General features: G+C 61.8%; 4 protein-coding genes and 1 non-coding gene across 6 annotated transcripts in view; 3 read left to right on the forward strand and 2 right to left on the reverse strand.

Moving 5' to 3' along the window:
- RAB40C (RAB40C, member RAS oncogene family) overlaps nt 1-7,122 on the forward strand; it is a 32,271-nt gene extending 25,149 nt beyond the window's left edge. Inside the window, exons 4-6 of the mRNA XM_046667139.1 lie at nt 3,697-3,774; nt 4,125-4,347; nt 5,113-7,122. Coding sequence (XP_046523095.1) covers nt 3,697-3,774; nt 4,125-4,347; nt 5,113-5,393 — 582 coding nt within the window. The 3' untranslated portion in view covers nt 5,394-7,122. The remainder of the gene's footprint in view (nt 1-3,696; nt 3,775-4,124; nt 4,348-5,112) is intronic.
- Nucleotides 7,123-9,162: 2,040 nt separating this feature from the next.
- On the forward strand, nt 9,163-11,931 carry WFIKKN1 (WAP, follistatin/kazal, immunoglobulin, kunitz and netrin domain containing 1). Its single transcript, XM_046667255.1, has 2 exons — nt 9,163-9,333; nt 10,027-11,931. Exons 1-2 carry the CDS (start codon nt 9,163-9,165, stop codon nt 11,503-11,505), a joined length of 1,650 nt encoding a protein of 549 aa, XP_046523211.1. The 3' UTR covers nt 11,506-11,931.
- An 82-nt stretch (nt 11,932-12,013) lies between these two features.
- On the reverse strand, nt 12,014-14,400 carry METTL26 (methyltransferase like 26). The gene is made up of 6 exons (XM_046667256.1): nt 13,633-14,400; nt 13,279-13,441; nt 13,009-13,068; nt 12,572-12,639; nt 12,403-12,481; nt 12,014-12,323 (listed from the first exon to the last, which is right to left on the reverse strand). Exons 1-6 carry the CDS (start codon nt 13,836-13,838, stop codon nt 12,276-12,278), a joined length of 624 nt encoding a protein of 207 aa, XP_046523212.1. The 5' UTR covers nt 13,839-14,400; the 3' UTR covers nt 12,014-12,275.
- A 209-nt stretch (nt 14,401-14,609) lies between these two features.
- TRNAG-CCC (transfer RNA glycine (anticodon CCC)) lies at nt 14,610-14,680 on the reverse strand. The gene has a single exon. It is a non-coding gene; the product is annotated as a tRNA-Gly (tRNA).
- Nucleotides 14,681-22,300: 7,620 nt separating this feature from the next.
- On the forward strand, nt 22,301-27,366 carry MCRIP2 (MAPK regulated corepressor interacting protein 2). 2 transcript variants are annotated; one of them, XM_046665457.1, is made up of 5 exons: nt 22,301-22,461; nt 22,558-22,675; nt 26,344-26,471; nt 26,659-26,760; nt 26,981-27,366. In XM_046665457.1, the coding sequence occupies exons 1-5, from the start codon at nt 22,410-22,412 to the stop codon at nt 27,049-27,051; spliced, it is 471 nt and encodes a 156-aa protein (XP_046521413.1). In that variant the 5' UTR covers nt 22,301-22,409; the 3' UTR covers nt 27,052-27,366. The 2 variants fall into 2 exon arrangements, with proteins under 2 accessions (XP_046521413.1, XP_046521414.1); XM_046665458.1 differs by lacking the exons at nt 22,301-22,461; nt 22,558-22,675 and adding exons at nt 22,717-22,900; nt 25,373-25,508.
- The last annotated feature ends 511 nt before the right edge of the window (nt 27,367-27,877 follow it).

A 27,877-nucleotide genomic window follows, 5' to 3' on the forward strand; every position in this document is an offset into this window, starting at 1 on the left:
TGGGGGCATGCGGGGGATGAGCAGGTGCATGGGGGCACACGGCGTGTGCAGGGGCACAGGGGCAGTCTCAGGGGCATGGTACCTCATCCTTCTCTCTCCTCTGGACTCCCCCCGACATGCTTGCACACTGACTAGATCTCTGTGTAATTCAAGGCTGGAAGGAGAGGGGACAAGTAGGTGGGAGAACAGACCAGCAGCTGTAGACTCTTGCTGCTTTGTCAAGTGAGGGCCCTGGACACAAGACCAGTCCTGTCTGTGATGCAGGACGGGCCACAACAGCCCAGGCTTTTGGAATTGCTGAGGAGACCCTTGAGGCCAGCCCTGCCCAGCCCCCGTGCAGGGTCGTCTGCCGGGAGCAGCACACACTCATTCAGGGAGGGGGCACTAGGGCTGTGTGGGGCACGGGCTCCAGGGGCTCTGCACTCAGCAGGAGTGGGGACTGCGTATCACCCCTCACTCTGGCTTGGGCTCCTGGGGAGCCCCCAGGGGCGTCCTTGTTGCTGCGAGAGCAGGGCTTGAGGCCTGGCACTCCTCCCCTCTTGCCGGTCTCTCTGCCCCTCAGGATCAGGGGAGGCCAAGAGGGAGAGAAGTCTGTGACAGGTGGTGATGGGGACACCTGGCCCAAGCCTTTCTCCAAGGCCTTCCTGAGCGGGAGCCTCTCAGAGGGTGAGGGGCAGGGGGCTACTGAATGTGGCCAGTGTCCACTTCTGCCGAGGGTGGGTGGGGGACCCCCCAGGCTGGCCTTGGCAGCTCCTATCCTGGAGGCTCCCAGAGAGGTGTGGGCGACATGCCTCAAGCCGCTAGCTTGGTGGTGCCACCTGCCGGCGGCTCTGTCCCCCAACATGTGCCCAGTGCTGGGGTCCACAGAAGTGGTGCCTGACCTAGCAGTTCACCGGGAGCAGCTGGTCCTGAGTAATCACAGGGACTGACAGATCGCAGGGTGTGGACCACAGCCTTGGGGCATCTGGCAGCTCCCCACATCAGCACAGAGAGGAGTTAGGCACTGGGAACTGCCCGGAGAGCCCGTGCCCCCTGGATGAGGCACCAGGAGAGCTGGAGTGCACAGGAGCACGTCCACGGGTCCTCTTTTGAGTGGAGGGACTGCACCCATGATGTTGCACACACGAGGAAGACGGGAAGGCTGTGTTCCAAATGGTGGTGTTCATTGTCTCTGGACAGTAGGATGACTGATGAGTTCTCTCATCTTCCTTTTGCTGTTGAACATTTCCTAATTTTTCTACAATAAACGCATGCTGCTTTTGTAATGAAGAAAAGGAAGAGATATGTGGGTAGTTACCTGGGCTATGAGAATAAAGGCAATTAGGACACTTTGAGAAAGGCCCTGAGAGGTGACACCTGACAGGTCCAACTGTTTGCTCGCTCTGAGGGTGACAGGACAGGCCGCAGATGGGCCTTGCTGTCCAGCTGACAGGCCAGGCATCAGCCAGGTGAGACGCTTACAGGAAGCTAACATGGCGTCACCATGTCCGCGTTCTGTCCAAGACACCCAGCCCAGTCAGTTGTGTGTGTGTTGTTGCTTTTGCTTCATTGATCCTGGAGGTTCTTGTCATTTGTGGTCTGGAGGAGCCAGTTGCAGATCCCCGGCCTGAGTGCAGGCAGCCGGGCTCCGAGCCAAGAAACTGCCCCGGCTGCTCTGGTCTGAGTGGCTTTGCTTTGCCCCGTGTTGTTTGCCTCCTGCTGGGGGGACAGTGAAGAGGTGAGGGTAGTTCTAGAGTCAGTGCGGACCCAATTTTGCAGCAAGGCAGCTCCGTGCAGCCCTTACAGTGAACAGACTGGCACTGCTGTTCCTCCCTGGGGCTGGTGGCGGGCGGCTCTCCTCTGCCATGACCCTGACCTGTCAGATTGGGCAGCCCTGGAGAGGCGGTGCTGGGCAGCAGCTGGCGCAGGCCGGGAGGAACAACCACAGGCTCCCTGACTGACTCGGGTGCACGTGAAGCTTGTGCTCAAGAGGTGGGCTTCTGCTCGCATGTTGGAGCGTTTCAGCGCTCCACAGGGAGGCTCAGCAGGGAGCCAGGTCCCCCCCAGCCTTTGGGCCTGTGGTGACCGAAGTCCATGGAAGCCTCTTCTGTGAGGTGTGTTGTATGTTTATATTTCTATTTTTAAAAAATTGTGCTGCACGTGAGGTTTGGGATCAGTGTTTCTTACCGCACAATCTCCTGTGTATCGCCCGCCCTCAGCACGGACGCCTGCAGCGGGCTTCCGTTCATTTCATCGTTGGCGTGCTGTCTGTCCGCGATGTGCTCAGCAGTCCTGGGGAACACACGTTTAGTTTGTGTCTAGTTTTTTGTTTTATGGACAGTGCTGTGATGAACATCCACGAAGACTGGTCTTTGGACACATCCTCCGTTAGGGCATAGAAGGAGCATTTCCAAGTTGGAGGGCCGTGGGCCCCGCCCCCACCCCAACACCATGCCACAGGGCTTTGTTCCCTGTGCCCAGGCAACAGGATGAACTCCTAGCCGTGCGGCTGTTTCTTTTCAGTGTAACTCTGTCGCCCTCCAAACCGGTTTCTGCTCGTTGAGTTCAAGTGGGTCTATCTCCGTTGGCTGCCTCAGGGCAGCTCTCTCCAGGCATGGCTGTTCCTCCTCAGTGAGTGGCCCTCCTGGGGTGGAGACGGCTCTGCCCCACTCTGCAGGAGTCACCGGGCAGGGGTTAAAGTAATTGCGACCTCCATCTTAGCAGGACCCAGGGGCTACCCTAAGGCTTCCAGAATTTGGGCTGAAAAAAGACTTGGTGGGACGGGGAGGATGTGAGTCCTGCTCAGGGATGGGTTCCGGCTCCTAAGCCTGCTTCAGCGTGGAGGGTAGAGCCCGAGACAAGCAGTGGGCCTGGGGGCTGTGCTGCGTCAGTGGAGGTGCCTTCCTGAGGCTCACGGCAGGTCACTGCTGAGATACACAGGGCAGGAACAGCCCGAGAGCTGGGCAGCCAAGACAGCCCAGAGCTGAGCTCCAAGTAATTGGTCTCTAAGGGATGTGACGGGAAAGTCCCTGTAGCAAATCCTCTGCCCAGCTGGTGAGGCCTCCACACCAGCTGCTGGAGTGACTGATAGCCTACTCTGCAAGTTTGGGTTGGAAAACCCAGAAACACCTCTGCTCAACTCCCCCAGGTGCCCCCCGGGGAGAGTGCACTGTTGGACAAGGTGTTGGAGATGCCACCCCACAGCTGCCCACCAGGATTGTCCTCAGGACCCATCCTGCACCCTAGCCCCACATGCACCTGTCGTAGTGACCTTTAAATGGCCCCAGGGTAATGCCTGTGATGTGCCTGGAGGAAAGAAGTGGAGAAATGCCAGTCTGTCCCAGCCGCGTCTCCAAGGGAGGGAGGGAGCAGCACTGAACCCACCAGACCCCCAACCGTCAGGTGACATTGCTGCCACCCACATGGAGGGCATCCAGGGGCACACAGGGCTGGCCACAGGGAGGAGACGGGCGGAGCTGGCTGAGTCCTGCGCATGGTGCCCCTGCCAGAGGGATAGGGAGCCTCAGAGCACATTTTCATGGTGCTGTGTGTGAAGGAACCTGTACAGTCTGCCTGAAAGCTGGCTGGCTGGTGCTGTGTCCCTGGCCCTCCCTGTGCTGGGAAGGAGCACTCTGAGGCTGGGACTCCCTGCAGGGAACAAGACCCCTTCCGTCTAGGTGGCCCCTCAGCCTCGCAGAGCGTGTGTCTCCCTTGCAGGGGATCCTCCTGGTGTACGACATCACCAACCGCTGGTCCTTCGACGGCATCGACCGGTGGATCAAGGAGATTGACGAGGTAGGTGTGCGCCTGCAGCCACCCCCTTCCAAGATCACCCACTTCCCAGGGCGCATGTGCTCCCATCCCCCTCAGGCAGCTGCTATGGCCCCTACTTGCCACCCCTCCTGTTGCCCCAGCTCCTGTGCATCCTCTTGCGCACTGACTGCCATGGCATTCGAGGGCTGGGCCCCCTGCCCCGAGGGGCCATGGTTCGCGGGGCTGAGCTCCCTGCTCTGCCTTCTGGCCTGGCCCCACCCCATCACAGAATTAATGCTGAGGACTCTGCCTGCTTTGGGAGAGGGGGTACAGCACCGAGAGGGGGGTGGTGCCTGGCATTGGTGCCTCTGCTGAGTCCTGTGCCCCTCAAGCATGCGCCAGGGGTCCCCCGGATCCTGGTTGGGAACCGGCTGCACCTGGCCTTCAAGAGGCAAGTCCCGACAGAGCAGGCACGCGCCTACGCAGAGAAGAACTGCATGACCTTCTTCGAAGTCAGCCCACTGTGCAACTTCAACGTCATTGAGTCCTTCACTGAGCTGTCCCGCATCGTGCTCATGCGGCACGGCATGGAGAAGATCTGGAGGCCTAACCGAGGTGAGGCAGGCCCCTGAGGCCGGGAAGTGCCGAGAGGGTAGAGATGGGAGTGACAGCAGCCTCTGAAGAGCCTCCCAGGTTCCCCCCAGAGCCATGGTTCCTCCCAGGGTCCAGTCTCCTCGAGTTGTCAGGCCAACAAGGTCCATGCTGCTTCCATGATTCACTCTGGCTGAACTAGCTCGCGCCCTGTCTCTGCTTTGTTTGGGGGCCCTGGTGTTACAGGAGGGGACTGTGCGTTACCCGCCAGTGATGCCCTTGTGCTGCGGGAAAGCACTGTGGACTCTGACGTGTCCCAGGGCGAGCAGGGGAGCAGCTCCCAGGCCTCCCCTCTGGAGCTGAGCCGTGGAGAACCTGGCTGTGCACTCCCCTGTCCGTTGGGGCCACATCCTGCCAGAGCTGCCAGAGGCCAGGGTGGCTGGAAGCTTCAGTTTCCTGTCCAGGCACTGGGGCAGAGCTGGCTGAGCCCTTGGGCCCTGAGAAGTGGGGCCCCCAGGGCACTTCTGTGGGCAGCTGGAGGGAGAAGGTGGGAGCAGGGCGCCGCCCAGTGGCCGCTTCTGGCAGTGCCCGACATCCAGATCCAGGGAGTCCTGGGAGCTTGGTAGACCTCACTCCCCCACACCGGGCGAGCGTCACTAAGCGCCTAGGCTCCAGGATCTCCTCAGGCCTGCTGCCCCTGCCCTTCCACGATCTAACCCCCCTACCCCCCCCGCCGCCTTCCCCCCATTCCCGTGGTCTGAGCCCTGTCATCTGACCCCTCGCCCGCAGTGTTCAGCCTGCAGGACCTCTGCTGCCGGGCCATTGTCTCCTGCACCCCTGTGCACCTCATCGACAAGCTCCCGCTGCCCGTCACCATCAAGAGCCACCTCAAGTCCTTCTCCATGGCCAATGGCATGAATGCCGTCATGATGCACGGGCGCTCCTACTCACTGGCCAGCGGGGCAGGGGCCAGCGGCAGCAAAGGCAACAGCCTCAAGAGGTCCAAGTCCATCCGGCCCCCGCAGAGCCCGCCCCAGAACTGCTCTCGGAGCAACTGCAAGATCTCCTAGCGGGCAGGCCGGGCGCCCCCTCAGATGCGCTCTGGGGGCTTGCACTTGGAGAACGCTCCTGCCAGGCACCGGGCACAGCACTGTGTGCAGGGAAGACTTTGGCCACACAGCCCCTCCTGGAAGCAGGGGTTGCACCCAGCAGGCTGGTGGTCTCTGCATACGAGCTGCCTGGGACAGTGGGGGGCTGCACTGCAGGTGTCGCGTGCAAAGTGGACGAACCTGGGACCCCGCTGTGCGGCTAGAAGCGCCCAGGAGGCAGCTCTGCCTGCCCCAGCCTCGAGGGGGCTATCCCTGGGGCCCCGGGACGCCTGGTTCACCTTTCTTATTTATATAGAAGACATTCACCCTTTTTGTACATTTTTAAAGGGCCAGAAGGGAAGCCTCGATGCAGCCACATAGTGAGCCCATGTCAGCTGTGGGCCTGAGCTTTGGGACATTTGGAGAGGGAGGGGATTTGAGGTAAAGATGGGAAGGAATCTGCCGTCAAGGCTTGACTCTGGATTCACATACACTTCACGTGGGCTTGTGGGCTGTGCAGGGGCCAATGGGGACACATCTCAGAGCCCCGGCTACCCAGCCTTTCTGAGCACAGTGGTCAGTATGCCCACCATGCAGGCCGGGTGGCCATGAGGGTGTGGGCTTTGGCAGCCTGCATGGTGTGGCTGCAGCTTCTGGCTCCCGTTGGCCTTCCTAGACGATGTCCCTGCATGTCTCAGAGTCACGGGCTGAGAGCTGGGGGCAACTCACAGGTTCCCAAGTGGAGCGTTGACATTTCTCAGAGAGGGGGAGGCGGGTGCGCCCCGTACATCCGTCCTGGCTCCCTCCCTCCCCACTTGGGGCAAACAACCCTCCCTCCATGATCCTGTCCCTTCGGTTACGTTTACATCGGTTGCCACGTGAAACGGGCCCAGCGTCTCCCATGTGCCGATGCAGAGCTGTTTGTAGACGATAAGTGGTCACGGGGCCACCAGGCCCTCTGCAGATCTGGACTGAGTCCGCCGCCCACTTGCCTCTGGGAGCACATGGACCCCACTCTGCCAGCTTCTGTTCTTTAACCTGGGTGTGACCCCATAGCTGCTCCTTGCCTGGCGTTGCCGCACCTCCATGAGGTTACATGTCACCAAAACCATTCTAACTGGTTTCTCAGTGATGCCTCTTGGAGCAGCTGGAGAAGTGGATGCCCCTCCTCGAGGACCCGCCAGCCAGCCCTGAGCCGGGGCCTGGCCTCCTGCCCACTTGGCTGGTGACACAGCCACCAGTCACACTGGTGCTCAACTCTACCTCCTGCCCCTGGGGCCCCTCCCTGGGCCTGGGACCCCCCTCGCTCTGGGACTCTTCTGCAGTGGGCGTCCCCCGGGGGCTGTCCCATGCCTGCTGTTCTGGGAGGTGAGGTGGGGAGGGGGCTGTGGCCCGCCTGTGGGAGCAGGGGCACCAGGGACCCTGGCTGAGGCCTGGCCACTAGCAGGTCAGGTGGAGGAGGCCCCGCCCATCCCATCCTGCCAACGAGGCCCCTTTCTTTGGACTTTGAACGGAATCACATGGAGTTTGTTTTGAGGACAAGGATGGTGCCCTCTACACCATATCAACACTACCCTTCGCTGCTGTCTGACACTCGCACTATTCCTGGGCTCATTTTGGACGGTTTTCATTTCTTTGTACAGTAAATGTAACTCAGCTCTGACCTACAGACTGCGTTTTATGTGAATTAAAGTCACTGATTTTAACTGGCCGAGTGTGGGTGGGTCGGTGCTTGGCCACAGTAGGTCCTGTGCTGCTTTGTTGGCCTGTCCATCCCCCACAGCTGGCCTCGCTGACCGCTGCTGACGTCCTGGCCGAGGGCCGAGCAAAGCTGCAGTGGCCCCTCCAGTTACAGGCTGAGCTGCGTTTCTCGGTGGGCCAGGTGGGCAGCCCTCCTCAGCCTGTCCCTCCCTGTGATGTGGCACAACAGAAGGCTGGCCGCACACCTGCTCCCCACTGCCCCCGAGGGCTGGAACCTGGCACACCTGCCAGGCATGCTGACTTGCTGACGCCTGAGTTCCCTCTGCTGTCTGAGGGTGTGAGCATGGAGCTGGGGATGCCTTGGATGACCAGCGTGGATTATCCCCCACAAGTCACCACAGCCTCCAGGACTAAGGCTCTGGAGTCACGCCCTAAGCCAGAAAGCCACCTGCTGACGGGGGGGTGTGGGGCTTGGCCCAGGGGTGCTGCAGGTGCCCTGGAGGTCAGCTGGGCAGTGGGAGGGGATCTCTCTGAACGTGGCCCCCACACTCGGGGACCGTGGCCTCTGGCTGCAGCCTTGTCCAAAGTCTGGCCCAGTGGCCGCCCATGCCTGCATCCCCCTCTGAGCAGGGCACCAATGGTATCCTCCTACCTGGGGCATCCCTTGTTCTCATTCTGAGCAGATCAGGCTCTTATTACTCTGTCTCCTGAGTCAGAAGGTCAGACAAAGGTCACGGGACTTTTCCATCCAGTCTCCAAGCAGCTGCTCCTAGGGCCCCAGTCCCCTGGGAAGGGTCTGGAAGGGTGGACTCCAGGGCTTTTGATCTCGCTGCCCACCCCAATGCCGAGGAGGGCTTCAGCTCCCCTGGAGGGGCTGTGTGTGCAGTCCCTGCAGTTCCTTGAGCTGCTCCTAGGGCGCTTGCTCGGTTCTGGGTGTGTTTAGACGCCCTCGGCCTCTCGGGACTGCACCACCCCATCCGGGTCCATGGCCGGTGAAATTCAGACCAAGCCAGTGAAGACACTCAGTTTCTCGGTCACACCAGCCATGCTTCCAGGGCCTGCAGCCTGTGCGAGGCCAGTGCACGCGGACTGCTTTCTCTCTGCCCACCGCTCAGGGATTGGCACCCACCTTGCCCAGTCAAGGAAGGACCTGGACCAGGAGCCAGACACCCGAGATTCAGGACGGGGGGCTCTCTGGAAATGCTAAGTACTGCCCCCCATGGGCCTCCCCCACCCCCATCAGCCACTGATCACCAGAGGAGGGCTCACCCCCAGCAGAAAAGGCCTAGATTTGACCCTAAGACCTGCTGGCAGGTCATGATCCTGAGAAGGGTCATGGAGAAGGTCATGGAACCTTTCCTGGGAAGGGAACAGCACCCCCCCACCACCCCCATTGCTGGGCTGAATGCAGTCTCTGTGCCTCTGCATGGTCTTGCCTGGACATACCGACTTCCAGGTGACCGGTCAGCCTGGACCTGCTTTGGGGGAGACCTCGGCCTGGGGTCAGCTGGGGTGGGGTGGGGCAGCCAGAGGGATGGGCCAGCCCTGCCCCCTCCTTCCTGGTCCTGAACCCAGGTTGGGAGGGTCTTCCTGGGAGGGTCTGGTGGCTTTGATCCCTGGGCCCTTCCATCTCTGAGCCCAGGGCCTAGAGGGAGGAGGGGCTCCGGTTACAATGTCCCTTCCCCTCCACTCTCCGCCCCTCGGTGACCCTCGTGGCCAGTGTCTCCGTGCTCCTGGGCCTTGGCCCCTCCCCTCTCCCCGCCCTGCGCTGACCACAGAGGGGCCAGGCGGGGGAGGGGCCGGCGCCACATGCACAGCCTCAGAGCGCGGAGACCCGGAACCCACCCAGCCCCTTGCACCAGGGTGTTGAGACAGAGCATCTGCTTTGGGGTCCAACCTTGGGGACCAGGGAGGGAAGGCCAGGGGATCGGTTGGGGGCCTGCGGGCAGGGGTGCAACCCCAGGCTTGCGACGGTGGATGCCGCAGGCTCGGCAGGGCCTTAGGAGGGACTGGTGGCCACACACCCCCAACCCCTGGCTTGGCTGTCCCCATGCCGGCCCTGAGGCCTCTCCTGCTGCTGCTCCTCATGGTTGGGCTGACCTTGGGGGCCAGCCTGCCGCCGGGGCCCAGGAGCCACCCAGGCATGTGCCCCAACCAGCTCAGCCCCAATCTGTGGGTGGACGCCCAGAGCACCTGTGAGCGAGAGTGCGCCGGGGACCAGGTGAGCATGGGCGCCCCCGCTGGCCCAAGGAGGGGACAGACATCACAGGTGGCCCAGGGCATCTTGGGGGCTCGGTCAGCCTGGGGAAGCCAGACCCGACCCATCCCCAGGCCTTGTTTGCAGAGGGGACCCTGGCAGCTGCACTGCAGCCCCCAACCCTGGGAGCCCACTTCCTCCTCTGGCTCCCCATACTCTGCTGCTAGGGTCGTGCCTGTATATGAGGGTCCCAGGGGACACCCCCAGTTTTTGCCGTCATGTGTCTGAGGATTGAGAGGACTCCCTCACTCCCCAAACCTGCCCACCCAACCCTGGGACCAGCTGTTCTCAGGACCAGAGAGGCAGAAAGGCGGGGCCCGCATCTGGATGCCCCCCGCAGCCTGCCTGCACCACCTGCAGCCGCCTTGAACACAGTGCACGGCCTCCCGGCCTCAGTTTCCTCATCTGTACAGTGGGAATAAGAATAAAACCTGCTTTGGGGGGCGTTGGTCTGCGGACTTGGTGAGGTTCATCGAGATGACACACATGATGGGGTCACTAGGCAAACCCGCTCAGCTTTCCGGAGGCAAAGTGAGGTTCGGGGGGAGGCAGTAGGGGGCTCGCCATCTCCCTCTGGTTGTGCTGACACAGGGCGAGCCCGGGCGGGGCAGGGCTGGGGGACGTTAAGGCACCTGCTGAGCTGCCCCCACCCCCTAGGACTGCACTGCTGCTGAGAAGTGCTGCACCAACGTGTGCGGGCTGCAGAGCTGCGTGGCGGCCCGCTTCCCCGATGGCAGCCTAGCCACACCCGCCCCAGCGGCTTCGTGCGAGGGCTTCGTGTGCCCACAGCAGGGCTCTGACTGCGACATCTGGGAAGGGCAGCCTGTGTGCCGCTGCCGTGACCGCTGCGAGAAGGAGCCCAGCTTCACCTGCGCCTCTGACGGCCTCACCTACTACAACCGCTGCTACATGGATGCCGAGGCTTGCCTGCGTGGCCTCCGCCTGCACGTCGTGCCCTGCAAGCACGTCCTCAGCTGGCCACCCAGCAGCCCAGGGCCACCCGAGACCACCGCCCGCCCGACGCCCGGGGACGCCCCTGTGCCGCCCGCCCTCTACAGCAGCCCCTCCCCGCAGGCGGTGTATGTTGGGGGCACGGCCAGCCTCCACTGCGATGTCAGCGGCCGGCCACCGCCCGTGGTGACCTGGGAGAAGCAGAGTGACCAGCGGGAGAACCTGATCATGCGGCCAGACCAAATGTACGGCAATGTGGTGGTCACCAGCATCGGGCAGCTGGTGCTCTACAACGCCCGGCCCGAAGATGCCGGCCTCTACACCTGCACCGCGCGCAATGCCGCCGGCCTGCTGCGGGCTGACTTCCCGCTCTCTGTGATCCAGCGGGAGCTGGCCAGGGACAGGGCCCCCAGTGCCCCTGCCCCGGCGGAGTGCCTGCCCGAGGCGCAGGCCTGTGCCGGCCCCCCCTCCAGCCGTGTCCTCTGGCACTTTGACCCCCAGCGGGGCAGCTGCATGACCTTCCCAGTTGGCAGCTGTGATGGGGGCGCCCGGGGCTTCGAGACCTATGAGGCATGCCAGCAGGCCTGCGCCCGGGGCCCTGGGGACGCCTGCGTGCTGCCAGCCGTGCAGGGCCCCTGCCAGGGCTGGGAGCCACGCTGGGCTTACAGCCCACTGCTGCAGCAGTGCCACCCCTTCGAGTACGGCGGCTGCGAGGGCAACGGCAACAGCTTTGAGAGCCGCGAGAGCTGTGAGGAGGCCTGCCCAGTGCCCCGCACCCCGCCCTGCCCGGCCTGCCGCCTCCGGAGCAAGCTGGCGCTGAGCCTGTGCCGCAGCGACTTCGCCATCGTGGGCCGGCTCACCGAGGTGCTGGAGGAGCCCGAGGCGGGCAGCGGTGGCATCGCCCGTGTGGCCCTGGACGACGTGCTCAAGGACGACAAGATGGGCCTCAAGTTCTTGGGCACCAAGTACCTGGAGGTGACGCTGAGCGGCATGGACTGGGCCTGCCCCTGCCCCAACGTGACGGCCGGTGACGGCCCGCTGGTCATCATGGGGGAGGTGCGAGACGGTGTGGCCGTGCTGGACGCCGGCAGCTACGTCCGCGCTGCCAGCGAGAAGCGTGTCAAGAAGATCTTGGAGCTGCTCGAGAAGAAGGCCTGCGAGCTGCTCAACCGCTTCCAGGACTAGCCCCACCCTGCCCTGGACTCTGCCCCCACTGCCCTCCTGTCCTTGAATACAAGCGTGTCCCTGGACCTTGGGGACTGCTGGTGCTGGGCCTCCTGGGGGCCCTGACCCCCACAGGTGCCCCCACGTGGAGCCTTGACCCTTCCCCCCACCCAGCCTTGTCTCCAGCTGGGATTCCGCCACCACAGTGGGTCTTTGGCTCCAGTCTCAGGTCACCAAGGAGCACCATTTCCCTCCTGGGGAGCTTTCTGGGTCCCTGTAGGAACATAAGCCAGGACCAGCCCGAGGTGGGTGCCACCTCTTGTGGCAAGAGGCCAGGTAGCCGGCTCAGTGCTGCCTCAGCAGTCCCTGGATCCTCCCTCCCTACTCCACTGCCTGAGAGGAGCAGCAGGGTCCAGGACACCCCCAAGCCCTGAGCCCACAGGCCAGACACCTCCTGCCCCCAGTATGGAACCCACAGAGACAGCCTGCCCACCCAGCACCACCCAGAGGAGGCACGGTGGACACCAGCAACGGGCAACAGGAAATGCTTTATTCTCAGCCTTTCAGCAGCCCTGTGGCCACTGGCCAAGAGCCCCAAGGCTAGGCAGGGCCAGTCCCCATGCCCTGGCCCAGGGAGGCAGGGGCTAGAGGTCTGGCACTGTCCCAACGGGCAGACCCCGGGCCGCTGAGAAGCAGAACGTGCACACTTAACTGCTGCACCACCGGGCCAGCCCAGGCACTGTCCCAGAAGAGGCCTCAGTGGGAACACAGGCATGTGGGAGAAGGAGGGGTTACTCTTTCTGGAAAATCAGGCATTTGTTGTTGGCTGGCATGTCCACCTGGGGGAGATGCTCTGACTAGAGAAGCTGCCTCTCGCCCCCAGGGAGACCGCCTGCACCCCTAGTCCTCCCCACCTACCATCCTCTCCAGGAGCAGGCCGCTGGCCCGGCCCAGGTCCTCCAGAAGGGCTGTATCCCGCAGCCCCCACTCAGGGTTCCTGCAGTGGGGAAGGAGGCGGAGTGGTGGCCTAGGGGTTGCCTAGCCCACCTACCCTCCCAGCCAGGCCCCTCACCCACCCAGCTCTGACCTGCATCTGAGGGTCTGATCAAAGTCCACGTTACTCTGGGGAGAGACCTTCCCGTTGATGGCAAAGGGCTGTGGAGACAAGGGGACATGGCTCTGCCCACCAGCCACCAACCCAGGGTCAGCCATTCCCCAGTCAGCCACTGGGCAGACTGGCAGGCTGGCAACAGAGGATGAAGAGGACACCCCCCTCCCTGCCCCCAAGAGGGGGGATGGACAACTAAGGACCAGCTGGTGAGCCTAGTGGGTGCAGGAAGACTGGCAGGTGACCAGGGGGGTGTTGGAGAGGGGAGGGCCTGGGTGTGTTTCAAGGGTGACAAGCAGCCAGGGATAGGGCAACTGAAATACTGAGACTGGAGGGAGGGAGCCCAGAAGAGAGGACAGCTGAGGCTGGCTAGGAGCATCCTGCAGGGGAGGCCAGTCTGTGGCAGAAGCACTCACCCCGTAGGTGATGAGCAGTGCCTTGGGCTTGAGCAGGTGTCCTGCTGCTCTGAAGAGCCCCTGGGGGAGAGGAGCCAGCATGGCAGTGAGGAGCCTTCCCCAGACCCACAGAGAGCCCTGGGCCCTGGGCTGAGTCTCAGCCTGACCTCTGTACCTCAGTGCCCAGTCTGTGATATGGGCAAACCTTGAACTTCGCTCCCTCCCAGTGCAGGGGGAGAGTGCGCATGGCGCAGCTGGGTGGCCCCTGGGTGGCTCGACCTGCCTACCCACCTCAGTGCAGTTCAGGGGGCTGATGTGGATCATGTTGATGCAGAGCAGCAGGTCCAGCGACTGTGGCAGGATCCCACCCCACTGCTCCCAATCCCAGGTCACATCCAGGTACAGCGGGGTCTTCACGTTGGACAGCCCCTGGGCCTGAGTGGTGGCTGAGATGCTGTGGAAGCGCACCTATGGGTGGCAGTGGCCTGTGCACCCATTTCTGACGCCCCCTGCAGCCCTGCGTGGAGGAGGCTTAGAGAGACACGGTTGCGCGGGAGTGGGGGCGGCAGGACCGACCCAGCTCGGCCTGACCTCGCGGCCTGCCCACTTTGACCCCGGGTCCCACTTTCCTGCCGCTCCCCGCACCTGTTCAGGCAGCGCTGGTCCACATCTGACGGCTGCCACTCGGCATGGGGGAAGGAGCGCGCGAAGTGGGCCACATGCTGGCCGGAGCCCGAGGCCACCTCGAGCACGCGGAGGCCACACTGGGCCGGGTCCACGTACTGCTGCAGCACACGCAGGATGGGATCCTTGTTCCGCTCGGCAGCAGCAGCCACCACCATCGGATCCATACCGCCAGCCTGCCAGGAGCTGTGGTCCGGAAGCTGTGGTCCGGAAGCCAAGCTGCCGCCCCAACGGACTACGGTTCCCAGAAGGACCTGCTCCCCGTGTTAAAGGGCCCTGAGCCATCAGGACCAGGTCGAGGCGCGAGCCTGAGTCGCTGGTTTACAAGCACGGCTCTGCTCAGCACCTGGTTGCTGGCCGTCCTAGCGTTTTCATAGTGCTTATCACTCTCTGAAATTGTCTCATCCGTGCTTGTGAAAATTTATAAAAGTAAACTTCATTTAAAGCAGAGTCAGGAGGCTAGAAGGGGGAGCTCCCACGCAGTACCACTCCCATCAATTACAGACCCCAACAGAAGGTGTCAATAGGAAAAAACTGTCAATTACAGGAAAATGAGCATCCTATCCCAAACAGAAATCGAGGACCCCAACAACTCAGCCAGTGAGAAACCATCAACACCCTGAATTCTTGCGTTCCTCTGATGGACTTTCATTCAAAACAACCCTTCCTGCTTTCCTCCTTACCCTGTAAAATAAAGTCCCTCTCCTTTGATTGTTGACTTGCCTATGGTCCACCGTCGTATGCATGTCCTGGATTGCAATTCTTTGTTTTTTCCGGAATAAATTCGTTTTGCTGGTAAAATAACTGGCTGTTTTATTTTTAAAGTCGACACGCTACACCGGGACGGATGGTTCCCCCTCTTTCTGTTTTTCTTTTTGAAATCTCTACTGTCAACAGGGGTTAAGTTTTTTGAGATGGAGAAAAGCCAAAAAACGCCGTGCGCCGCCCGGGAATCGAACCCGGGTCGCAAGAATGGGAATCTTGCATGATACCACTACACCAGCGGCGCTGTTGGGGCACTGTCCGTCTTCGAGCCTTAGGAGGTTGTGACGCAGCCATCCCGAGCGCAGAGACATAACAGCGCATGCGCTGCGCTGCCGCCGCCGCCGCCACCGCCACCACCAGCAGCCAGGGCAGGAGCGCCAGCTTGGCGGGGTCCGCAACAGTGGGGCGTCTCGCGGGGTCGCTTGAGCGCCCAGCACTCGAAGGGAAGGAGCGGGGTTGAGCGACGCGGATTTGAGGACAACGTGGATTAGGGCCTGCGCCATGGAGACCATGGCAACCGCGGGCATCCGCGAGCCGATGGGGGCGGGGCTGAGAGTGGGCGGGGTGGTCCCCACCTGCGGGGACTGGGCCGCCCTCACAGAGGGGCCCTGTGATGCTCAAGGCTTCTCTGTGACACTGAGATAACCAGCGCTAGCCCGGGGGCCATGGATGTTACGAGGGGTCAGTGACCCGTGAAGCAAGTCGGAGACCCATTTGCTGACCAAGGTGCTTCCCCGGCTGTCAGCTTGGGGCCCATGTGTCAGAGGGGCCCTGTTCCGCAGGCAGGACTAAGTTGTCTCCTTTGCCGGGCAGTTTTTCACAACTGAGACCCCTATACCCGATGTCACTCTGCCCGGGGCTCAGAGGATGGCCCTGACAGGACTTCAGCCTAGGATTGCCGTCCATGGGGTGTGCAGGGTGGGACCAGGGCCTGGGGCGTGGGTGTGGTCAGTGGCCAGACTGGGAGGGCAGCCTTGCAGTTTAGGGACCGGAAGTGGTGTAGGGTTGGCTGGTCTGGACAGCGCCCTTGGGAAAGTGCCACTCAGTGGGAAGACCTGCACGCCTCTAGGCAGCCGCCTTGGCATTCCGCCTTGTGACCAGCCTCCTCCTTCAGCAGGCCTTCCCGTCTCACAGCCTGAGCTTTCCTTCCCTGCCTCACCTTTTGCCTCACCTCCTCCTGGTTTGTCAGCTGAGCATTTTCTGTGTCTTAGGGTAGAGAAGCAGTGTCCCTCGATGAACATCCCTGTCCCTGACCCCCACCTGCAATGACCAGTGGCCACCTGAGACCTCACTGCCTAGGTACCCCCCCTGCCCACCCAACAGGCACCAGGCTTCTTGGTGGCTTCACATGGGACTCCTGGGCCGGGGCCATCCTGCAATATTGTCATATAATAAGAAATATATATTTGGTCTTCGTCCTGGTACAGAGCTCCTAAAACCCTGGGGATTTCCTTAGTGGTGGGGTGAGAGGAGCACCTGTCATCATTCAGAACAAGCCCCTTTCAACCTGACCCGGGTTCACACCCACAGGTGACTCTGGGAGGGTGGGGGCTGGTTGTCAGGGGAACCAACCATGTGATTAAGGGGTTGGAATTTTCAGCCCACCCCAACCTCTGACCTCTGGGGAGGGGAGAGGCTGGAGACTGAGCTAATCACCAACCACCAACGACTTAATCAATCATGCCTACGTAAGGGAGCATCTATAAGAAACCCCAAATGAGAGGGTTTGATGAGCTTCCGGGGTGGTGACCACTGGGGGGGGAGGGGCAGGGCGGTTGGCGCTCCAGGTGGTGTGGAAGCTTCTCGTCCCCGCCTACTCCTTTCCTGTGAGTCTCTTCCGTCTGCTGTTGCTGAGCTGTATCCTTTATGATAAACCATAAACATTCTGTAAAGTGTCTCCCTGAGTTCTGTGAGCCATTCTAGCAAATTATGCAAGCGGAGGAGGGGGCCGTGGGAACCCCGATTTATAGCCAGTGGATCAGAGCACAGGTGACAATGTGGACTTGTGACTGGCGTCTACAGTGGGGGCAATCTTGTGGGACTGAGCCCTCAGCCTGTGGAGTCTGTGCTAACTCCATGTAGATAGTGTCAGAATTGAGTTAAATTGTAGGATACCCAAGTGATGTTTGCAGAAAACTGGAGAATTGCTTGGTGAGGAAAACCCACACATTTGGTGTCAGAGTGTTGTGAATACGGAAAAAGAAGTTCTCCTTTACACCCTGCGTCCTGTAAGAGAGGCGCTGCTTTAAGGAACTGCCCAGATGCCCAGCAGTGTCTTCTGTTTGGCAGCACTGGACCTCAGGTTGATATCCGCCTGCCACATCGTCACTTGGGGCTGGATACCGGCCCTCGGCACTCCCCAAACTCAAAGCTGGGGACAGAAGCAGCTGGACACGACCGAGCACAGCCTCTGCTGCAGTGAGATGGTGTGAGTGTGTGTGAATACACGCGCATACACGTGAGCTGTGTGAGCACACGTTTTCTGGAAAGTCTTGGATGTGTGTCAGACTCACGGAGGGTCCAGGACCCCCTGACATTAGACCCTGTGAGTGTCCTGAGCTCAGTGCTGCCTCCCAGGGTTGTATCTGATTCAGAACCTCTTAATCTCTAGTTCGAGTGCTCGATACACAACAAGCTGATCATGGAGACACGTACTTGGAGATGGAGAAAGGTTTATTCGAATTGGCCAAAACGAGAAAGTGGGAGGACAGGTTCTCTCAAATCTGCCGTAACAAAAGAAGAGAGGCGGGGTTTATAGAGCTAAGGGGCTTGGGCGGAGGAGTTTTGGAGAAACAGGGGGAATTGTGTTTCTCTCACTCCAGATAAGTCCTGGGGCAGTCAGACTTACAACACCAGCTGGAGGCTGGTTCTCTGGTGATCATCACTTCCTCGAAGACATTGTCTTCTGCGAAACAAGCTCATAAATCCTGGTGACCTTGAGTCACCACTCAGGTTAAACGAGAAAACAGCAAACTAATAAAGTCACCTTCTTTTCATGTGCGTCTGTGTTGGGAACCAGGTTGAAGGGGAATCATGCTCTTATTGAATGTTTACAGTAACCCTCAGCTACCCGGCTTCAAAGATGCATTATTGTTGGGGCTGGAAATGCCCCCTTCTGAGGCAGAGTCCAGCTCCAGGACGCCCTCTGGAGGGGCTTGTCTCCCACTGGTGGGAGGTTGTGTGGCGCAGGCCACCTTTCCAAATGAGTGTTTATCCACATTGTAGACTCCCCTGTGCCCAGAGAGCCGTGAGGGGACCTGAGATCGCTGCCCTTCTGCCACAAAGCACACCTCCCTCTGGCCTTGGCCTCAGGCCTCAGGCCAAGACCTGGAGGCACTTCCTCCCGGGAGGAAGGCCCATCCTGCACCGCCCCCCAACCCCCACCTGCCACCTGTCTTGGGGCCTGGGCTCCTGGGCAAGGGCCCATCTCCTGCAGTCACGCTCACCCACAATGGGGCTGTGGAGCCTCCCCAAGTGCTGGCCCCGGACCTCCAGAGCCCACAGCAGGGTCCAGCTTCTTTTCCGAGGTCCCGTGCCCTGCGCGCTTCCTCTCTGGTGCCTTCACCCGCCACCCCTTCCTTGGTACACGAGTTTCCCAGAGCTGCTGGAACAAATTATCTCCAAACTGAGTGGCTTAACACAACACTTTATTTTCTCATGGTTCTGGAGACCAGAAGTCCAAAATAAAGGTGTCGGTTCCCTCCGAAGTCCCTCCAGGAGGATCCTTCCTCACCCCTTCAGCCCCTGGGGTCTCCAGGTGTTCCTGGGCTTGTGGCCATGCCACTTGAGTCTTTCTTTTTTTTGAGGAAGATTGGCCCTTAGCTAACAACCGCTGCCAAGCCACCTTTTTTTTTTCTTTTTTGCTGAGGAAGACTGGCTCTGAGCTAACATCCATGCCCATCTTCCTCTACTTTTATACGTGGGATGCCTGCCACAGCATGGCCTGCCAAGTGGTGTGTTGGTCCACACCCAGGATCTGAACTGGCAAACCAGGCCACCAAAGTGGAACTATGAACTTAACCACTGCACCACCAGGCTCGGCCTCACTTGGATCCTTGCCTCCGACTTCACGTGGCCTTCTCTGTGTCTCTCTGCCTGCATCCAAACCTCCCTCTCTTTTCTCTTACAAGGCCCGTCCTCATTGGATTTAGAGCCCACCCTAATCAAGTGATCTCATCTCGAATTCCTTGCCTAATTACATCTGCAAATAAGGTCACGCTCTGAGCTTCCGGGTGGAGGTAGCTTTAGTGCCCCCGGGTTTGGGAATGGGCCAAGCAGTCCCTAGAAAGCGAGTGGTAGGTGCAGGAACGTCCAGCCAGAGCCTCTCCCTGGGGCTGCTGGTCAACCGTCCATTGTCAGAGCCCATCCTCCAGTCCGGGCTGGTGAGCGCATGGATTTCAGATCTGGAAAGTAACTGAGGAAGACTGGAAACTTAAACTTCTTTCTCCTTTTACATAAAATTGCACTATTGTGTTTAAGAGCTTTTTAAAGGAGAAAAACAGTACTTGTTTTTATGAGAATGAGTGGGGCCCATGAGATAAGGCTGTTTCTTACCCTGACAACCATTTTTTCTGCGTGCTGAGTCAGGCTCCTCCTTCCCGTCCAACTGCCCCCTTCTCCAACTCCAGGACAGAGTCCCAACCTCACTGACTACAGGGAATGTTGCTGGCGGCAAAACGCTGCCTGGGGGGGGGCTTCACAGGCTGACCCACCGTCGCAGACGGCATACTCCAAGGGAGGGCCAGCGAGGCGAGGGGGCAGAACCTTGAGCTCGTCGGGAGTCGCTGTCCCGCACCAGGCTGGCTGGGGTTCCTGCTCAACCATGAGAGCCAAGCGGAGCTCTTGGTAGCAGACCGTCAAGATGCTGACCTCTCAGAGGCTCTGGCCATACCCTCCCTATACCCCACCGAGACCAGGCTCTGTCCCCAGGCCAAGGCAAGTATGGTGCTCATAGCCGGGTCCTGGGAGCAGTGAGGCTGGAAGGCCCCTCTGGGACACAGGCCAGGGCTTTGCCACCTGGCCCTCCTCCTCCCTTGGCCCCTCCCTGCTTCCTTAGTGCAGCATCCCTTGGGGACCAGTGCACTCTCTCACTGCCCACCCCACCTGTCCCTGGCTTGTCCTGCACCCCTTCCCTTCTTGCCTGTCAGGACCATTCATGTTCAGCTGCTCCTATCCAGGACCCCTTCTGAGGGCTCAGGGCCCAACCTCTGACCTCAGACAAGGCCTGTGGGGAGGACCAGGATATTATGTGAGGCCTTGACCACCAGAGGGCTTGAGCCAAGGCGGGACCTGTTGTCCATGCTGGCCTGAGGGGGGTGACAAATAAAAATGGCAAGTAATAGGATATATTGGAATATATGAGGAAGCCATTTGATGTAAACCTAATTCGGCCTGACCTTGTCTTTCCAAAAGGGCCTGACGGAGGCCTTTGAGCATGCATTGTATATCTGCTTTAGAGATTCCCTATGGCAAGAGCAAAGGCCCTTGAGATAAAGGTGCAACTTCCCTCCCCCTCCCAACGTTGGCATCTCCTTAAGGATTAAGTATCTTTCCTTGGGCTAGAAACTGATTGCTGCGCTCACCTGTGACCGCCCAGCTGGAGACAATACACTTGCCTCCTGCTATGCCCACCGAGATAGCAGACCACTACCTGCTGTGTCCATCAAGCGCTGTGCTGACAGGGCAATCTTGTGATTATTGTGGGAGGGACATTTCAATCATATGTGAAACACCCTCCTTGGGGGTATATAACCACCCTGTGTACCCCCACTTCTTTGGAGTGCTCTGTTCCTTTGTGGAAAGACTCTCCCGGGTTATGATCCTAAGATTTAAGCTCAGAATAAACTCACCCAAATTTTCATTTATAGATTGGTTATGGATTATTTTCGTCCACAGGGGCCTGGGGAAAGGAGCTCTCAGAGAGCTCCGTCAGCTTGCGGGGACATGCGCTCCCCCACACCGGGGCCTTGCTCCCTCTGCTTGGGACACCCCCCTCCCAGACCCCTTCCCTATGGTGTCTCCCTAGTGTATGAGGGAGACACATGCTCAAGGCCACCGCAGAGGCCAGACAGCCAGCAGATGATGCAGGATCAGGCCAGCCTTGACACTGCTGTGGGGAGGGACAAGGGATGGCATCACAGGGATGAAAGGAGGGGCCAGCCGGCTAGTGAGGGTCCTGGGGTTGGGACATACTCAGGCCTGGACTCCTTGGACACACTCTTGCCTGGGCAGCAGGGCTCACCAGCCCCCTTCCCCTCTCAGGGTCACAGATCTAGGCCTAGCCCAGCCCAGCCTGGTCCTGCAGAGGAGGCAGCTGGGGAGGGAACCCTTGTCCTTCAGCCTGGCTCAGGACAGGACGCAGAGCCAAAGGGCTGTGGAGGGGCACAGAAGAGGCAAGACAGCCCAGTCACCCCAGGATGCAAGCTCCCCTGAGGGGCCCCAAGCAGGCCTGGTCACCCCTACCAGCCACAGAGACACATGGAGTAGCCCGGAGGGATGCGGCCAGCACAGAGCAGGTGGGGTGGGGGTCCTGCTGATCCCCCCCCCCCCCCACCACCGCGCTCACCACTCCTCTCCATGTTGTGTGCTCTGCTTGTCTGGAGGTTAGACAAGAAAGACCCGCTCCACCGTCCTGGCCTCTCAGCCCTGCCTGGGTGGGAGGCGTCAGGCCCCCTCCAAAGGTAGGGTGTGGCAGAGCTGGGCTGGGTTTGCTCAGGAGCCCACTGGGTCACTTGGCTGAGGGCAAGTCCCTCTGCTCCTGGGGCACCAGCTCCCGGGCTGAGACAATGCCCCCTGGACACCCCAGGCCCTGGTGCCAGCTGGACAGAACCTCCTCAAGCATTTGCGGGAGCAGCGCAGGGGTCTGAGGGCCCGAGGTGGCTGCATGAGCCTCAAGGTGGATTTCATGACTCCCAGATGACCCTGAGCAGAGTTTTTCTCCGGTGGGGGGACATTTGTTAAGGACTGAACCCAACTAAATGGAGGAGGACAGAGCCTCCTGCCGAGTCCCCAAACCCACCAGTGCTGTGGTCCCCCTGCCCCACCTGGGCTGCTGTGGAAACCCTGTGAGTAGAGCCCACCTAGAAGGGACTGCTTGTGTCCAGGCAGGGTACGGTGCCTGGAGGCACTGTCACTACAGGAGGTCTTGTGGCAGACCCCACTGCCTGGGGGCCTAACGGCCCTGCCCTTTGCAGGATGACACAGGCAAGGCGGCCTCAGCCACGTCTCTCCCAGGATCCAGTCCCACGCTGCTGCTGGATTAGTAAGCAGCCTCTGCCCTGGAGCTGGGGTGCACCCGGGCACGGTGCCTGAGACCGGGAGCAGAATGCACCCCTGCTCCTGACCTGGGGGAGGGGAGGAGATTTCCAGTGCCTCAGGTATCTGTCCACACCCAGGGGGCCGATCCCCTTTTTCTCATCTCTGACCCCTTCTGTCTCAAGACGCAGGCCAAGAGAGATGCCTCACAGTGGCCCAGGCCCACGAAATCATCTGAGCTGAGCCTCCCGGACATGAGTGGGAACACCCTTGCTTCCAGGGTCCACACCCAGCACCCCCAGCGCCTGGCAAGGGCAGGGCCGTCACCTCCTTGGACATCACCACTGACCCCGCAGGGGCCTGGGCCCAGAGTTTGGCCCGTGGTGCGGGCGCCTCGGCTCACCGGACCCCGGGCGGCAAACAGCGTCCCAGGCCCCAGGGCCCTCCCTCGGCCTTGGCCTTGGGCCGTGTGGGCGGGGCGCTGGTTGCGGCCGGTTTCCCAAAGGGCCGAGCGCCACCTCAGCCCTCCGCCTCGTGCCCCCGGGCGGCCGAGCGGCGCGGGCCCTTTAAGGGCCGGGGGCGTGTGGCGGGCCCGCCCCCTCCCGGCCGCGCCCGGCAGCCCGTTAAAGGGGCCGCGCCCTCGGCGCCCGCCAAGTGCGCGCCGGGCGGAGGGCGCGGGATCTGGCCGCCGGCCGCGCGCGGGGAGGCCCCTCCGCACCATGTACACCATCACCAAGGGGCCCAGCAAGCTGGTCGCGCAGCGCCGCACAGGTGCGCAGGGCGGCGGCGGGCAGGGCCGGGGGGGTCCGGACGCCGTGGCCGTCCCGGGGGTCTGCACGCGGCTGACGCGTCCTCCGGTGCCCGCAGGTCCCACGCAGCAGCAGGTGGAGAGCAGGCTCGGCGAGCTCCTGAAATGCCGGCAGCCCGCGCCGCCCACCCCGCCGCCCCCGCGGGCGCAGCCGCCGGGACCCTGGCCCCTGTCGAGGTGAGACCCCGGCCCCGGCGCCCCCCTCGCCCGCCGGCCGCCGCGGGGCCCGGAGGGTGACCTTGGGGAAAGGTTAGCGGAACCGCGGCCACATGCGCGGGGCGGGGCGGGAGCGGGGCGCGCGGGGGCGGGGCAGGGGCGCGCCGCCTCCGTCCCGCCCGCGCGGCCGCACTGGCTCCCGCACCCCTGCGCTTCCGCCTCACCTGGCACCTGGCTGGGCCAGAGGTTCGTGGACCCCCATGCCTCCCGGCCCTAGGGCACCCGGGGGACCCCCAGTGGAGAGAAGGCCGACCAGCTGGGTCGAAGGAGCTCCAGGCGGCTGAGTCAGATGCCCCGGGCGACCTTGGGCTGCCAGGCCAAGGTTTGAGGCAAGCTGCCCTGGCCTCTCCCTCCCTTTGCTTGCGTTGCGCACTGGAGGAGAGGTGCACGTGGTTCCCTCCGGCCCTGCCGGACCGCTGCCCTCTCTGCCCTTCACCCCAGATACCCTGGTTGGGTGCTGGAGGACCCCAAGATGCTGGGGGCTCCTAGAGCCTGTCGTTCCCTGACCAGCGGTCATGTCTGTGCCGCAGAGTCTGAGGAGAGGCTTGACCCCACCACTTTGGTGCCACATCACCCACCGGGGCCGAACCTTTTACTTTTTCAGCTGGAGCCCTCAGCCTTCGGTTTCATGCATTCTCTGCATTTCCTGGGCTCTGGGCTGTGGTCTAGGCCCACACAGGCCCCAAGGCTCTGGCCTAGGCTGTGAGTGGGTGCAGCAGACTGTCCCCACTGAGGCAGTGCTGAGGGGCTCAGGAGGAGGGTGTGTGGAAGGAGAGATTCCCAAGCCAGGACAGACAGCCTCCGCTGTTGGCCAGGAGGTCCGGAGTAGTGTGCTGTAGGGCCCCAGCCTGCCCCTCCCCCTCAGTTCTGGCCCCAGGTGCCACAGATCGCACTGCCTGTGGGCACCCTTCTGGGCTGAGGCCCTTTCCAGGGGTCTCCTGCTGGGGGCATGTTGACCATTTGGGGCAGGACCCTAGTGAGGAAGCCGGTCCAGGCCAGCCACAGGTGCATCCTGGGGAGGGAGGTGCATGGGGCCTCGGGGGCCGTTCCCCGGGACCTGGGCTGTGCTGTCACACTGTCTTGTGACTTTGGCCTTGGTCCTCACAGCTGCCCTACCTCCCAGGGGAGGAAATGAGGCATAGGTGTGTTGACACCACTGGTCACGCAGGCAGGGAGCCACCCCTTACCTGGAGAAACCCGCTGTCACCCTCTCCATGGCCCGAGGCTCGGGGAGGCAGGGGGCATGTGTGGCAGAGTTGAGGGAGCTGGGGAAAGAGATGGGAAAGATGGTGCAGAGACCTTAAAACCCCCTGGAGGCCTCACACCCACCCTCAGCCGGCCCTGAGCTAGCCCGCACACAGCAGCCTGCCAGGTCCCTGGACAGGAGGGTGCTGACGAGCTGGGTCCCCTAGTCCTGTGTGCCGCTGTCTCCTGCTGGCTGCAGGGGAGTGGTGAGCACTCAGAGTGTGTGCTGGCCTTGCTGTCCCTTTCCCTCCGAGGTCACTCTCCATTCCCTGAGCGGCGCCCCCCACCCCCGCACTGTCCCAGCAGCCAGCAGGTCCTCCCCGCGGAGGAGCCCCCAGCCCCACTCCTGCACCTTCTCAGGGGTCACCCTCTAAAATCGCTCCAAGACTTCCTGCCACCTTCTCTGCTCTTGTCTCTGCAGCGCCTTTCTGGGAGGGAGGGGGTGCAGGGGCCACTGCTCGTCCTCCAGGCCTGGCGCGCCGCAAACACTCAGTGACTGGCTGAATGTGCGGGCCTGTGTTGTTGCCCGGCCTGGGTCTGGGTGCTGCTTGTGGTCGTGAAGAGCCCACATGGGTCTGCGCCTCTGATGAGCTCTCCCTCCCGGCTAGAGAGAGAGAATAGGACAAACGAGATGTCAGCTGTTGCGGGGAAGATAAAACGGGGCATGTGACCCCCTGACGGGGCAGGGGCAGACAGCAGGCTGCAGTGGGTGGGGAGGTGGCTTGGGAGCTGTACTTGGTGGCAGCTTTGGGGTCAGACAGGTGTGTAAAGTCCTGACACTGCCACCCACTCACAGCGTGTGACCTTGGACAGGTCACTTCCCTCTTGAGCCCAGGTTTCTGGGCTGAAAAGGGGTGAGTGGTCTCCCTGGGGGGTCATGGAGGAGATTAAGCGAGAGGATGCCTGTGTCGCACTGAGCAGGGACTCAGGCGCTGTCAGCTGGAGCTTGCCTGCAGGTCAGCTGGTCAGTGTCCCTGGGAGCGGGCACAGGGTGGCCTTCGTCCACAGGTGCGTGTGGAAGCCAGTGCCCTTTTCCCCAGAGGGCCCGTGGAGCAGCCTTATGTAACCATAACTGCCAGCAGGGGGCAGGGGGCAGGCAGGCACCAGATTGCTGGGACCCCTTCTGTGCCCCACCAGGCCAGTGCCTTGGTCCCTGTGATTCCACAACCCTTGATTGCAATTCCCTTTTTTGCCCTTTCTTCAACATCCAGTCTCCAAACTTTCCTAGAGTTTTCGGCCTTGCATGGCAGGCCAGGGGATTGCCCAAGTTGAGACGAACCTTTACATTCCTCTGGTTTGTGCAGCTCAGGCCTGGGAGGAGCCCCATCTCTCTAGATTTTCTGTGGCCACCAGACCCTGCCGGCCTGGAGCTGGTGGGACCGGTGCCCCTCAAGACGCTCCTCTTTATTTTAGTGCCCTTCTCAGCCGAGGAGGAACCCCGAGCGGCGGTGGGGCACCTGAGCCCAGGATGGCGAGCAGGTCGGCGGGACCGCGAGTGCCTGGCGGAGTGGCACGTACAGCCCAGGACTCCCGGCTCCCACCTCCTGCTGTAGGTGCGGCCCTGCTCCCTCCACGGCCCCGTCCTAGGCTTCGTGTGCACAGCGCTGGGCCCAGCACCTCCCTGGACATCAAGTGCCCATGGGGCTGAGCTCCAGCACCCAGGGGCCAGCCCTTCTCTCAGCATTCCCGCCCCTGTGGGCAAGAGCGTTACCCCATTTGGGGCCTGCAGGGATGGGCCCGATTTGCCGTCACAGCTGCCCCGCTCAGGATGGCCCACCCGCACTCCTCGCTGTTTGACCAGACCAGACTTTGGGGCTTGTCCCCATGGGGCCTGGGGCAGCTGGGGAGAGGGAAGGGCACAGGCCGCCTGGCTCTTGCTTGGGTCTTTCTTCCCATGCTGCAGGTGTCCGTGACTTGGAAAAGCTTCTGTGGGGGAGCAGGTGCCTAAGAACTGTGCCTGGCACGTGGGGTTGGGACAAGGTGACCTGGTGGCACTGGTCAGGACACTGCCTGACTGGCTGCAGGCCTGGCCAATATAGGGGAGGTGGCAGTGGGGTTGGCTGAGGGACACCTGTGTGCCTGGAGCATGGAGCCCTGCCGGGGATCTGGGACCCAGAGAGCTGGGAGCCTCCGCGGCCTGCAGTCACAGGCCTACCTCAGGACCAGGGGCTGCAGGGGTGAGCTGAGCTGCCGGGGGCTCGTGCCCGCTGGAGACAGGCCTCGCCCACCAGCTACAGCACGCCACTGTCCTGCGGTCTGGGGAAGTGCCCCAGGCTGGGCCTGGCCTGGGGACAGTGGGTGTGGCCTGAGGCTGCTCCTGCAGCTCTGCCAGGTAGCACCTGGGCTTGGCATGGTTGCTGACCGTCTTCTCCCCATTCCCACAGTCCGGGGCCGAGGCTTGTGTTCAATCGGGTGAATGGTCGGCGGCCCCCCACCACATCCCCATCCCTCGAGGGGACCCAGGAGACCTACACATTGGCCCACGAGGAGAACGTCCGATTTGTGTCCGAAGGTAGTGTTGAGGCCCGAGGGCATGGCCTGGGCCACTGGTCTTCTTCTGACTGTAGGCTGACACAGCAGCCAAAAGGCTGGGTTCGCCTGGGTGTCCTGCGACTGTCCAGCAGGCTACCCACTTCCAGTTCTGGGCTGGGGTCCAGGGTGCCACGGCCCTGGCTCAGCTGACCACCTTTTCCCCATAGCCTGGCAACAAGTGGAGCAGCAGCTGGGTGGTGGCCCAGCCGGTGAGAGTGGGTCGAGGCCTGTGCAGTACGTGGAGAGGACCCCCAACCCCCGGCTACAGAGTGAGCCCCCCTGCCCTCCGAGTCCCCTCCACTCCCTCCCACCCTGACCTGGGCCCTGCTAGATTTTAACCCCAGGGGATTGGGGAGGGGACAAACCTGACCCACTTCTTCCTGGCACCTGCTACATGGGGGGTCCGGGTGAAGGGCTTGTGAGCTGGAGGGGAGAGAGGCCGACTGCGTGGGGGGGGCTTCACTGCCTAGCCTTCTGCTCTGCCTACAGACTTCGTGCCCATCGACCTGGATGAGTGGTGGGCACAGCAGTTCCTGGCCAGAATCACTAACTGCTCCTAGTGGCCACCTCAGAAGGAATGCTGCCCGTGCAGGGCCTGGGCCTGCCCCACGCGGACCCTCTGCCAGGAGAGGACCATGGCGCCCTGTCTGCCCGCCACGGCAGGCCGTGCTTCACCCTGGGCCTGGCCAGGCGCCAGCCACACCTGAAGTGCCAGAATTTGGACTTTTGCACCTGCTGACCCCTTGGCCCAGCTGTCCCAGGCTGCCAGGGCCAGGGGTGAACCTGTCTGACCTCAGTCCTGCTCACTGTGCCCCAGGACCAGCCCCTGGGGCTGGCAGGGAGGAGCTCCAGGATAATAAAATCAAAAAACTGCCCTTTTGGAGCGTCCTTTACTTAGCGTGTGGGGGTGGATCCTTGTGTCCCAGCACCAGGCCCAGCCCAACTTCCCCTTGTAGCCCCATCCCCCAAGGCCACAGCTCTGCCCAAGTCCAGCCCTCAGCCTCTCGCCCAGCTGCCCTCCTGTGTCCTCCTGACAGAGATGCCGGGGCCAGCTCATCTTGCTTGGAAGTCTGTGGACCCCACCCTGCCAGACCTGACGCCCACTCCCCCTTCAAGGCCCAGACATGTTACCTAACTGGCCCTGGGACGAGATCTCAGCCATCCAGAATTGGGGCCTGGTCTCAGGACGCCTGGTCTTGTGTCTGAATCGCCCAGGCCTGGCTGTGGGACAGTGGGCGAAGGTGTCCCACAGGTCTAGGGGCACAAGTGTGGGAGTTCGGGTTGCCTAGCCCCCAGGGCCCTGGGGGACACTGCCTGTTGAGCAGTGTGACCTTGCCTGCGGCCGACACAAGACAAAGTGGAATACCCCGGTGTGGACGCTGCCTC

The sequence above is a fragment of the Equus quagga genome, chromosome 7, assembly GCF_021613505.1.
Source record: "Equus quagga isolate Etosha38 chromosome 7, UCLA_HA_Equagga_1.0, whole genome shotgun sequence".
NCBI classification, from domain to species: Eukaryota; Metazoa; Chordata; class Mammalia; order Perissodactyla; family Equidae; genus Equus; species Equus quagga.